Here is a 12,232-nt window from a genome sequence, read left to right as displayed (position 1 = left end):
AGGTTTCCTTCCTTCCCAACTTGAGGCCTGATTCTCAGTTACACGAAGGCTTTGGAACTGCTCCCTGCAGAAACATGGTTAAGCATGAATCTGGCCACAGAAAAGGTGCAAGACACACCTCTGTGCCTTCCCAATTTACCTAGGCTATGTCTACACTACAGCTTGTGTCAGCATAACTTATGTCGTTCAGGGGTGTGAATAAACCGTCCCGCTGAGTGACATAAGTTACACTGACATAAGCACCAGTGTGGACAGCACTATGTCAGCAAGAGATCTTCTCCCGCCAACATGGCTACTGCCTCTCATGGAGGGGGTTTTATTAGGCCGACCAGACGTGTTGCAGTGGTGCAGCTGCCGTGCTTTATCTGTAGACAAAGCCCTAAGTTTGCTTCCTAGCTGACTGGTAAAGCTACAGGTAGCAGAAGAGTGATATGTTCAGCCTCTCATTGACATCTTCAATTAATATTTCACTTTAAGATTTGTGAGGTGCCCAGATACCATGGTGATGGATAAAAAAAAAACAATAATTTTTTTCAAAAACTGGTGGTGTCACCAGGACCACCAAGTACTAATCAATCCGAGCCACATGCCAAAGCTCCAACCAGATTGCCTAGTTGGTACTACTGCTTTATTTAAGAAAATCTATCACACTATAAGTTGTTTAAAACTCATGCCGAGGTGAGAGGAGACCTGTCTTCCATTTCTGGTTCTGCCACTGACTTTCTATGTGACCTTGGGCAAGTCATTTATCCATCTGGGCCTCAGTTTATCCATCAATAAAATAGGTCTAAAAAGACTTCCTACTTCATAAGGGAATTGTGAGGCTGAATTCATTGATGTTTGCAAAGAGCTTTGAGATCTTGGAATAGGAAGTGCTGTGGAAGAGTAAAGCATCACTGTGCTATTGCCTGTGAATAGGCATCCTTTCAATACAAAGACACAGTATACTGAGGGCACTTTCACTTTCATTTCTGTTGAAGAAAAACTAGTCCTTCCAGAGGAATAAAGTTTGTGGTGAGTTTGGGCTCTTTAAAAAAAATGCTGTATTTGCAGTATCTGTGTGCAAAGTAAAAAACCTAAAAATATCTTTAAATGGCGAAACCAAAACCCAACAACTCTTTTTCATGCTGTGATCACTCAAAAACAGCTGATGGGAGTTCACAAAACTTTCCAGAATCAATTTACCTTTGAGCTGAGAATATGCATGAGAAATTTCAGCCCAAAGGGTTATTTTGGGGGAAACTTTATAAGTGCATGAATATAAGAGCTTAGGATAGAAATGCTTTTACAACCATAATTATAACATCACACAACTTCATTGTGTAATATGACAGGGAATTATGACTTGCCCAGTGTACAAGCTGCAATGAATTATAACTGTAGCCATTAACACGCAAATCTCTTGCAGCATCCATGAGTGTATCCTTCTCCCAGGCAAAAAGAAACTAGTGTCAGATTTCTGTAGCTGTAGTTCAGACACTCCTTATTACATAGACCCAGCCTGGGGAGTATCCAAAATGATAGAGCTGGTGAGTGCTATGAGGTATAGATGATTCAGGAACATCCCATCCTTCCAGAGATGTTTTTATACACATTTGACTCACAAGCCATATTTTCAGATGTGGACCCAATGGAATGCCACTAAAAACACCGCTGTACCCTTTGTACCAGCACAAATCCTGCACTTGTGGACATATCTCCATCTGTGCATGATGGTATACACACAGGCAGATTTTTGCAGGCACTTTGTATAATAATAGCTAGCTCTTTGGTAGTGCTTTTTAGCTAAGGATCTCAACATGCTTTACAAATATGAACTCTCAGGCTCCTCATAGGATATCAGGAGGTCATCTAGACCAACCCCCTGCTCAAAGCAGGACCAATCCACAATTTTTGTCCTAAATGACCCCCTCAAGGATTGAACTCACAACCCTGGGTTTAGCAGGCCAATGCTCAAACCACTGAGCTATCCCTCCGCCCACTTACTCGCCTTACCTGTGAGGCAGGTAAGTGGTGTTATCACCATACAGACAGGAAAGCAAACCCTGACCAGTTTAAGCAGACAAGTTTGAAAATGTTGGCTTCAAGCTATGTCCCTACATCCATAATCAAGCACCCAAACAAGTGGCCTGATTTTTTACAGTTTCTGAGCACCCTTGGCTTTCGCTGAAGACCATGAGAGCTGCAGGTTTGGTGTTCAGCTCCCTCTACTTCCTGAAAATCAGGTCCTTTATTTAGGTCCCTAAATCTTGGGGCCTTGCTGTGTGGCTAAATTTGAAAATTCTAGTCCAGATTGTTTGCTGAAATTAACACAATGGGTCTGATTTTTTCTTCTTTTTTTCTTCTTCTTTTTTCTGCCTTTCTGCCATCATTAACACCTGCGCAAAGTGGGGATAAAATGCTACAGGATCAGAACAATAGCTCATGTCATCCACTTTGAACAGGTATGCATTTAGGTCACGGAGAATGAGAGCCAACACCTCGCTTGAAGTGGCAGGTGTAGAAACCACAACTTCTGAGAGACCTCACCAATCTTCTGAGAGATTGTCTTACATCCCCTAGATCTAGTGGCTACTGCAGCAGATTTAGCCACTCTTTCAGAAGCCATGAAAATTGGATGGGCCCAGCTCCAGCAGGGAAGGAATCAAGATGCACAAAAGCTGGTACTGAGGGAAGAGACTTAGAGACTTGCTGTCCATCTAAATACGTATTTCTGGAGCACCCATCAGCATACTGTCTAGGCACCTGAGATCCGACTAAGGGTAGAGGACAAGAGCTAACACAGAGACTCGCACCAAAAATGAGACTGATTCTCAGTTGCACTAAGGTGACTTTACACCATTCTAACAGTGTAAAGAGGTATTAAAGTGGATGTAAATGACACCTACTAGAAAAGGGGTCTTGGTGTAATTGAGAATCAGGCCTAGTAAAAGGCTTATGCACTCTCGGGGGCAGTTCGGGCATAAGAGTTTGGCTCACAGAAGAAGGACATGAAGAAAGATGAAGATAGTTAAATTCTTGTTTAAATTGTTGGGATGACAGGGTAGGTGATGATAATTATATATTATTTGTATTGTCATAGCACATAGATCCCTACTTGGGAAGATGAATGGGTACAGCCTCTCAATTCTTAGGAGCTGGGAGAATGTTCTCATTGGGGAAGGACATGGAAACCAATGTGAACTGTGATTCATAATCTGCTTTGATTTTTAAGTTACAAAGGACACATTTACTTGCAAAAACCACCAACTCTGGGGAAGATTTGTTTTATTTTATTCTGAGATCACAATTCATCATCTTAGCTGGACGATCAGGAAATCAGCATAGCCTTGCTTAGGCTTATGATTATATGCTGAACAAAACCCATTCTTCACTCAGACCAACTGGCACTGAATAATGAGGAGTCCAGTGAGGTTGCACCATAGGTCTCTGTATACGGCGCATGTGGCAGGGGCTGCATTGCGGGCTAGCAGGAGCATGGAGGAACTCTTAAGGGAGGATGGAGGAGAGCTGCTTTTCCATCTGGAAAAAAACAGAGAAGACTACACACCATGCTGGTGCTGAGGGTGAGAGCCCCTAAAGGGGTCTTTACCACAGGATGGCCCTTAGTTCAGAGGCATGCAACTGTCCCTCTGATGTTAAGCAGAAATCAAGGGCTCATTCGCTGTTTGGCATTTGGACTGTCAGCCTTGTAGTGTTACTTCCTGTGAGCAGGTGGAGGAGTTCACAGGCCATGTGTTCTCCTCTGCCCCTTTTGAGGGAAGGGAGCTCCCAGGTGGCTTTGGACTGCCTCCCACTTACCGTGTGCTGAGGCGGAGTCTCTAAAACTAAACAATAAAATACCAGAGGTCACTGACCTACAAAAGCTGCCAAACAAACCAGGATGGGCTGGAGGGAAGAGCACGGGGAAAAGGGATGTTTTTGTCCCCAGGCATATTTACTCCTCCTGTCAGCTGACCTTGTTTTTCTAAGCTGCCCCTCGTTCATGGTCTTGGTGCAGCTGTGCAGATGTGCTGCCTCTTTCTGCATGAAAATGGTGCCACTCAATTCAAAGGCCCTCGGCATCCCCATTCCTCTCCGCAAGAACCACATGAGTTTGTCTTGCCTCTTCAGCCACAGAGTGTCTCATCTCTCTTTCCATGAGTCTGCTGTTTTTGTGGTTCCCCCAACCTTTTCATCCCCTTCCACTACCTCCTCCCCCACTCTTGTGAGTTTTAACGACAAAGAAAAACGCTTATACTTTATTCTTAAAACGCTTTCTTTCCCCAAACTCTCTGTGTCTCACCCTGCATGCCTCCAAACATTTCAGGGCCCCCCTCTCCACAGGAAGCACTGCTGACAAAGAATCATGTGCTTCCATCTCATTCAACCTATTGGCTGATTTTAGTATCAACACCCTATGCCACTACATCCACAAGCACTGCTTTTGGTCACCCGGGGGAATGTTGCAGCATTGGATTTGAGTTGTTGCTGGAATCCCCCTAACACAAGGCATTGTGATGACTCAGCTGCACCATTGTCCTCTTTAGGGGTGGGCAAATTACTCCAGATTATTGTACAATAAACTCCCAGAACCTTTGCCTGTTTCTAGTTCCAGACTTGAACTAACTGTTTTTTGGTGGTTCTGAAATGTTCAGAAAAGGTTTTGTTCACTTCAGGATTCTGGCTGGGAAAAGAGGACTTGTGAGGCAGTGAAAAAGCCTGTTCTCAGAGTATTTCTATGGAAGCAGTTGATAGTATTTTTATATAATGAGCTCTGGCTGAGTGCTCAGAGCTGTACAAACATAGTAAGAGCAGGATTGGGCTCATGGTCTGATACTGCAGAATAGGGACAGACTAAACTTCTGCTCTAGTTTGTCATCTTGTGTCCCATATTGGTTAGAGCTGACAAGGGATCTCGCACCAGTTGTTGTGCAAAGGGTTCACAAAAACTCTTTGGTGCATTTCGTATATGTTTGTACAGTGCCTTGTATGATGAGGCCCTGACCTGGCTGAAGTCTCTAGGCAGTACTGCAATATAAATATTTAATAACCATAAAGAAGGGTGTTCTAAGAAGGCATCCACAATCTGCTGAGAGAGCCTGTTGTCGCATGAATTTCAGATTTAAGGGATTAAATTTATCCCTGAGGTAACGCCATTGATATCAGTAGAGTTACCCTAAGGATGGATTTGGCACCTGAAGGCACTCTGAGAGACAGGTTACCTTTTAGAAACCCGCATAGATACAATGTTTGGATCTACATTCAAACCCTGTGAGGCTTGCTCATCACTACCCCTTTCCATTGCGTAGAGAGGGACACTGCTTATGCAACAGCTACACCTGCTCAGTCCTCCACTCAGGCAGGCCAAGGGTCAGAATTCATTACCAGAATGGCTTAAGTTTAAGAATCTTCAGGATCTGTTTCCTCTCACTTGAGTAATTTTCAGCATGGCAAGTGACTTTTACAGGCACTGGAGGGAAAGTTCACTGTACCATTTGTGTTGAGTCATTGACTTTTTCCTCCTCTAATACTGGTGTCGGTAGTAGCAGGAATTATGCTAATCTTACCCATGAGTGAGGCCATGGATTATTCAAGATGTTGCTTGGCAGCACAGAGTAAACATAACATCTTATATTCATGTACAGTAGCACTCTCATCACAAAGTACTTTATAAACTAATCTTCAGACTTGACACAGGATTCACTCCATCCACCTCTAGGGTTAAGTGGAGTGGCTGTTTAACAGCACACAGTAGCCTTACACAACAGTTAAGAACTGGAAGTCAAGAGTCTGCAGTTTCTGCTGGAAACAGAGGCAGTTTAGGTAGGAGAACACAACTACCCCCGTTGCACTTTGACCAGAACAGCAGGGCCAGATCCTCAAGTCATGTAAATTAGCAAAACTCCATTGCTTTGAGTAGGGGCTATGCTGATTTACACCAGCTGAGGATCTGGCCCAATATATCTTTCAAAGAATGCTATGGATTCTATGATGCCCACAAATGATCAAAAGTCCCACCTACTGTATCATTAAACACCACTTCCTCCTGCAGTTAGGTATCCTTGAGGATCTCCCATCAAATTACAATGCCAGAACATCTCTGCTTAGCATGTGGGAGGAGACAAAACAAGAAGAGAATGTTGCTGCATTGATACCTATCAAAAGATTAATTGGGGTAATGCAGCACTGTCAATTTCCATATAATGTCAGGACACAGAGGGCCAGATTCTCTGCTGCACAGCAATCCACTCAGTGAGGGAGCCCATGTGCACAGTGTATAAGAGGTGAAATACATCTAACAGGAGAGCATCTGGTTAGAAGGAGGGAGAACATGGTTTGATGGGGTCTCTGAATGTGGCATTTGGGGGAAGATCAGGTATCCAGTGATCCCTCTTCATGCACATTGTTTCAGGGAGAATTACAGACAGTCAGCAGGATTAATTCACTATTTAGTGTGTTCTGCATATAACTGGAGAATACCCATTAATATCCTCCACTCCCATATATATTTTCACATTTGTAACCCTATTGTGGTCCTGTGCTTCTGAATGAGTAGCATGGATAAGACTCCTCAATATCATTCGTTAAATGTTGATACCTTTCTTTCACTAAACCTCCCTGAGGTGGAGCACCTGGGACCAAATTAATGCCAGTTGAAGGCCTCTGATTTTAAGTGGAGTTACACCATGGATGAATCTGGCCCCTAATCTCTGTGTGTGTATGCATACCTCATACTGCACAATGCTCTCAGCTTCTACATCTCCTTTACCACTGATCCAATTTCTTCAAGACACCTCCCCCCCAAAAAATACTGTGCTTGAAAAATTGCCATTGTGCCCCTCCCATTCTAAGTAAAGTTGTCCACACCCAGGGAGAGAAATAGAGGGGGAGCAGGAGGAATTTGTAGGAGTGAGGAGAAATATCACAACATGATCTGAGAACAAAGAACAAATTAGTACTGCTGTAAAAAAATCCCATTCTGCACAGTGATGTGCTCGCACCACGTCTCCAAGCCATCTAGTGTTAGTGTGACAGGCAGCCTGGAGAATAGCCTCTATAGTGCTGTGCAGAATCACAGTCCCCATGACTTGGGGAACAGACATAAGACCTTTCCCTTTCTCCAGTCTGATATCAGATTTCACATCTCTTGTTTTGCTGACTACATTAGAAGAGCTTTGTTTTCACAGTGAATTTTCTCCCTAACTCTCTACACTCCTCCCATCCCACCCTAGACTTTTTGTTATATACAGTCTGTTCTTATTCCTAAATTTCACAGTTTGAGTTAATGATATTTAATAGTTAAGATGCTGGGGGCACGGGAGATCTCTTGGACTCTATTCCTATCTCTGTCATTGAATCGCTACCTCACAGTTTGATAAGTCACTTATGTGACTGAGTTTCTCCATCTGAAAAATAGGGATAATCGTTCCCTACCTTCCAAGGATATTATGAGGCTTACTTACTGTTTGTAAAGTACTTGGAATCTTCACATGAAAGGATCTGTATGAATGCAGAGTATCATTATGAAAATGCAGTATTATAAATTCTTCCCAGTGCCCAAATGACATAATTGAAGCCCTCTGGGACAGGAACAGTGCTTGGACTATAAAATCACATTATCATATTTTTTGGAAATTGCTGAATGAGGGTAAAAGTTTCTGCAGCACTAGAAAGCACAAATTGGCTATTCCTGCAGAAGCAGCAGACAACTATGTACCCAGACAGAGAACTTGTAACCACAATGCTGCCTGAGGGCAAAACTTAAAGCCACAAAAACAAGAATAAACAGAAGTCTCATCCAGTTGTGAACAAACCCACTACATTCCGTCATCAGGCAGTATGAAAGTGAGATGTGGGAGAGAGAATTTATGATTTATGTGGGACTTTCCATTCATTTTGTGAATGTTTTAGAAAAGTCCCAGCTGTCAGGTTGATAGCCACTCATTAAAGTCATGCAAATTCTATTCATTTGCCTGTCTAAAATCTGTTTAATCTAGATTTAGTCAAACTATCATTTGGGAGTAAATTATGTAATGTATTTAACTCTTTTTTTTCTGGTTACAAATTGTTTATAAATCCATCCTGATTTCTGGAAATGTAGTTGATATTCACAAGTATTCACTGAACAGTTTATGCAAGCAAATTTTATCCTATGGGGTGGTGTCAGACTGCTCACTTCATCTGTTCATTCTTTGTTATTTATACTGTCTGATCAATCACTTAGTTTGCAAGGTATCATTTCTGCCCCATGCACTGGATGACTGGAACTTTTTAAGAAGAACAGCAATCTAAAAAACCAACAGAAGTGAACAGAGGACACTCATCTTCAAATATCATTGTTCCCATAGGAATATGAACAACATTCATTCTGTGAGCATCCCTTTGAACCCAAACCCATTCACACAGATATATATGAACAGCAAATAATAAGGTGGCAACTATGATCTCATTGAATGGCCAATCGGAATTGGAGCATACGTTCACTGATATTATCTTGTGGTATTCAACTAACTCTAATCTAATTCATTTTACCAATCTCTTAATTTCTAATGCACCCATCACTATGGTATCAAACACCAACTCTGAGGCAGGATGGGCTGTCTGGTGGCGGGTTTTGTTTTGTTTATGTCAATATCCCAAATGCTGTTTCAGCTCCCGGTTATCTCAGCTTGGAATTTGCCGTAACAGATCAGAAAACTGGTCCACCTAGTCTGACTTCCTGTCAACAGCCAATACCAGATACTTTATAGAGAAAAATGAAGCTGCCATTGCGGGCAAAATCTGAAAGCCATAAATAGAGATGTTTGGGGTGAAAAATACGGACACACCTTCAAATTCGGGTTATAGTTTTATCTGTTTACTCAGGTTTTTCTGAATGGGAGTGTATCAAGCTTGATATAGAGCATTTTTCATGTTGACAATGTCTCGTTTTAGGATCTGTGTGCAGTTTGAAATTTTGTATGTGTGCCTAGAAGTGGGAGTTGAAAAATAAACACCATAGAAGTGCTCTGGACTTGGAGAGTTTTGGGGCAGGAGAGAGTAAGGAAATGGTAGCTACTTTGCTTGTTAGGAAAGCAGCTGTGGCTCCTATACTGGGACAGTCGGCAGGTATCCTTTTTAATGCACCTGATCAATTATACAGTGTTGTTTGGAGGCAGAAGGGTTAATCTTCCTGATGCTCATACATCATTAGCTGAAATAGGGGATTTGAAAGTGCTTCATGTAGCTTGCATAACTCCAAATGTTGTTATTGGTCATAAAATTATCCTGTCCCCTATTTAGTGCCAGCTACAATATTTAACTCTCTGACCTGCTCCAGGACACACTGAATTCCACAGGCTGACTACATGCTGAGAGAAGAAGTATTTATTTTTATTCTGTTAACTTCATCTAGTGAGCTCTTGTTCTTGTGTTATGGGACAGGCTAAAAAAGAGGAGACTGATCAGTTCTCACTAGAGCCTTCATAATCTTAAATACCTCCTCTATTGCAGGCTAAAGCATCGTAAGTTTTGCATTCTTTTCTCAAATGGAAAGCCTCTAAATGTGATGCAATATAAAAATTCTAGTTGGCAGTGAGCAGCCATTTGGGCACAGAATGCCTACAAAATAAAACCAAATGAAAGCAATAGAAATATACGTTAGAATTCTTGTCTGTTACTGTAATAGCATACAGTAGTTCTTTCAGATAAAGATTTATGCAGCAGCTGTGGGATTGCCCCAGAATGTGCAGTGCTTATACCTGCAGGGGCCTCCAGGGCTGTAGCTGTTGGACTTCAGAGTGGGCACCTGCACTCCATTAGCCAGAACAAAGAACCAAGGGGTACTGTCAAAAGTGCCTTTAATTAAAGAGTGTATTCACTATCTTTCCCTCACTCCTCTTTTTTCTCTCTTTCATCTCCTGCTTCCTTTCCTCTGCCTTAAGGACCCCTCTACTTCCTCACTTACATGATCCATAATGCTCTCTTTCCTTTGCCAGTATCATCCAGGAGGTTTCCTGGTGACGAGTATGCAGGAACCTATGAATATTTGTGTAAGTTTTGTAAAGTCTGGTTTAGCAAAATCCCCATGAGGTGCCATTAGGAGAATCTCAAGAAAACATTCTGTCTTGTGGGATTTTGCAGAGAAGCAGATGATATCCTGCACTTGCCTGGTTCAGAAACAACCGTTCATTTTAGTTTTGAAATTCAAACCACCTCTCCCTTCTCAGTTACTCACATACTATCTCCCTTGACTGAAGCTACCCTTAACAGCCCTTCAGGCACACTAGAGATGGGCCCAAGCCACGAGGTCCAAATCTGAATGCAGAGCCAAACTTTTCTGAATCTCAGGAGTATTTGGATCCAGGGGGTTGTTTTGTCCTGTTATGGAGGCTGGGTTCATGCACAAAACTGAGATACAAATCTGAATTTTTCCCAAGTGTGGTATATTCATATGCAGGGGTTTTGGTTTGTCTTTAGTTTATATATCTTGACCTGTTTCCCATTACAACTGTTCCTGGTTTGCATACCTCTGCCTTCACCCTTTCTACCTTGTTTTAGGAAAGATCAGCCCTCTCTCTTTTGTGGTCAAACAGAGGCATCCGTAGCAGTATCCAGCTTCACCAGTTGTCAAAGCTACCTTTGAATACTTCTCAGTTTTTTCCTGTTGTGTCTGAGGACACCCATTCCAGCCCTTTAAGATCTTGCACTGCATCTCATTCCCCTGCTGAAGTGACCTTGTGAAGCTGCCTGCATCAGGCCCCTTCCCCAGTCAGTCACTCTCTTTGTTCTGCCATTCCATGTTAACAAATTCTGGGATTGTGGGAATGAGTCCTCTTTATTACTGCTTTGATGATTTCCATAACAACAGGCCCAATTCTTTGCATTATAGTCTCTAGCGATTTTGACTTAGATCTGAACTTCCCTAAGGTTTTGCTGTGTTCAGTTCTAAGATTTGGCTTAGGCCACTATAAAGATGGAGGCCAACTGCAAAGTTTGGATACTGGTTCAGACTTCCCAAATCTGGGAGTTGAGTCTAGGGCTATGCTTGGAGTAGTTCTAGAGAAGGGGCCAGCTGCCAGGTGCAGATCTGAATCTGAACTTTCCCAAGTTTGGCAAATGTTTCTGATCAGGGGGTTTGATTTCAATCTCTAATAACTTCTTTCTAAACCCTTGGAGAGTTGCCCTTTCCTAAAAGACACACTGAGTCCAAAGAAACACCCTCCTTAAAAAACAAACACCTGCAAAGGAAACACATAGGACTGAAGGAGTTTTACCAATGGGTTTTGTTTCTCTATCAACTCCGCATAGGAAACCCTGGCTCATGGTTTCTCTCAGCATTTGCTGTATGTATTCTTTTCTTCCTCTCTAGACGGGGAGCACTTTCTGACAAACACAGAAGGGCTTTGTGAGGAGGGGAACAGCTCAAACTCTTACAGCTAGTAAAGTTTGCACTGCCTCCCTCTCAGACCTGGACGCTACCGCCTCTGGTGTTTCACTCTTTCCACAAAAATAGTTCATTCTAGTAAGATCCTGCAGCTCTTCTTTCATCCTGTCTCCTTCACAATAAGGAGCTAATGAGCCCTTTCATTAGCAGAGTGTTGAGAAGAACCTGCAATCAGCTTCTCTCCAAAGGGAGCTGAAAATGTCAGCAAAGAGGTTTCAAAACAGTACCAAAACAGAGGAGTAAATGACAGGATTTGATATTGTCTCCCTCTACCCTCCCACTTCCCTCTTGGTAATTCCCCAAGATGGACTCACTTGAAGGTTGATGATTTCCCCTTCTGATGCCATCCTTTTGCCCTTAGGTCTCTTCGCAGCCCTCTGCAGACTGCACAGTAGCTTGGGACTCTGCAGTCCCAGGGATTCTATAATGATTCCTCTGGGTAGGAGAGCACAGCTGCTGAAACAGACCTGCTATTCATTGGCCTGATGTGAGACGCCCGTCTTGGCACAAACGTGCGGGGGAAGAAGGGGATGGCATACAAATTCTTTGTCTTCAAAATGCTGAATGGTCCATGGAATAAACATCCCTCTTAGATTCGCTATGACAGTTGTGTTCACTATGTATCTCTACTAACTCCCTTGGTCCAGCTGAGCCCTGTGAGATCACTCAGGCTGGAATTCTCTGATGCAGCTAGCGTACCATGAGGGTCATGGCACAGACAGTACAGAGCATTTAGCAACAATCCTGAACCCTCTCTGTAGCCACAGAGCCCCTCTGTTCAAATCAGGGCTATCATATGAAGATGGTTCGAAAACTAGTGGCTGA

The 12,232-nt window shown here is 42.8% G+C and overlaps 1 protein-coding gene across 1 annotated transcript in view; it reads right to left on the bottom strand.

Moving 5' to 3' along the window:
- The window catches only part of NINJ2 (ninjurin 2), a 74,087-nt gene extending 62,274 nt beyond the window's left edge, over window positions 1–11,813 (bottom strand). Inside the window, exon 1 of the mRNA XM_073329944.2 lies at window positions 11,722–11,813. Within this exon, the coding sequence (XP_073186045.1) occupies window positions 11,722–11,754 (33 nt within the window). The 5' untranslated portion in view covers window positions 11,755–11,813. The remainder of the gene's footprint in view (window positions 1–11,721) is intronic.
- Between the last annotated feature and the right edge of the window lie 419 nt (window positions 11,814–12,232).

This window comes from Lepidochelys kempii, chromosome 1, assembly GCF_965140285.1.
Source record: "Lepidochelys kempii isolate rLepKem1 chromosome 1, rLepKem1.hap1, whole genome shotgun sequence".
In the NCBI taxonomy this organism is placed as follows: domain Eukaryota; kingdom Metazoa; phylum Chordata; order Testudines; family Cheloniidae; genus Lepidochelys; species Lepidochelys kempii.
Note: the sequence above shows the minus strand (reverse complement) of the source record. Positions and strands in the feature narration are given on the sequence as shown.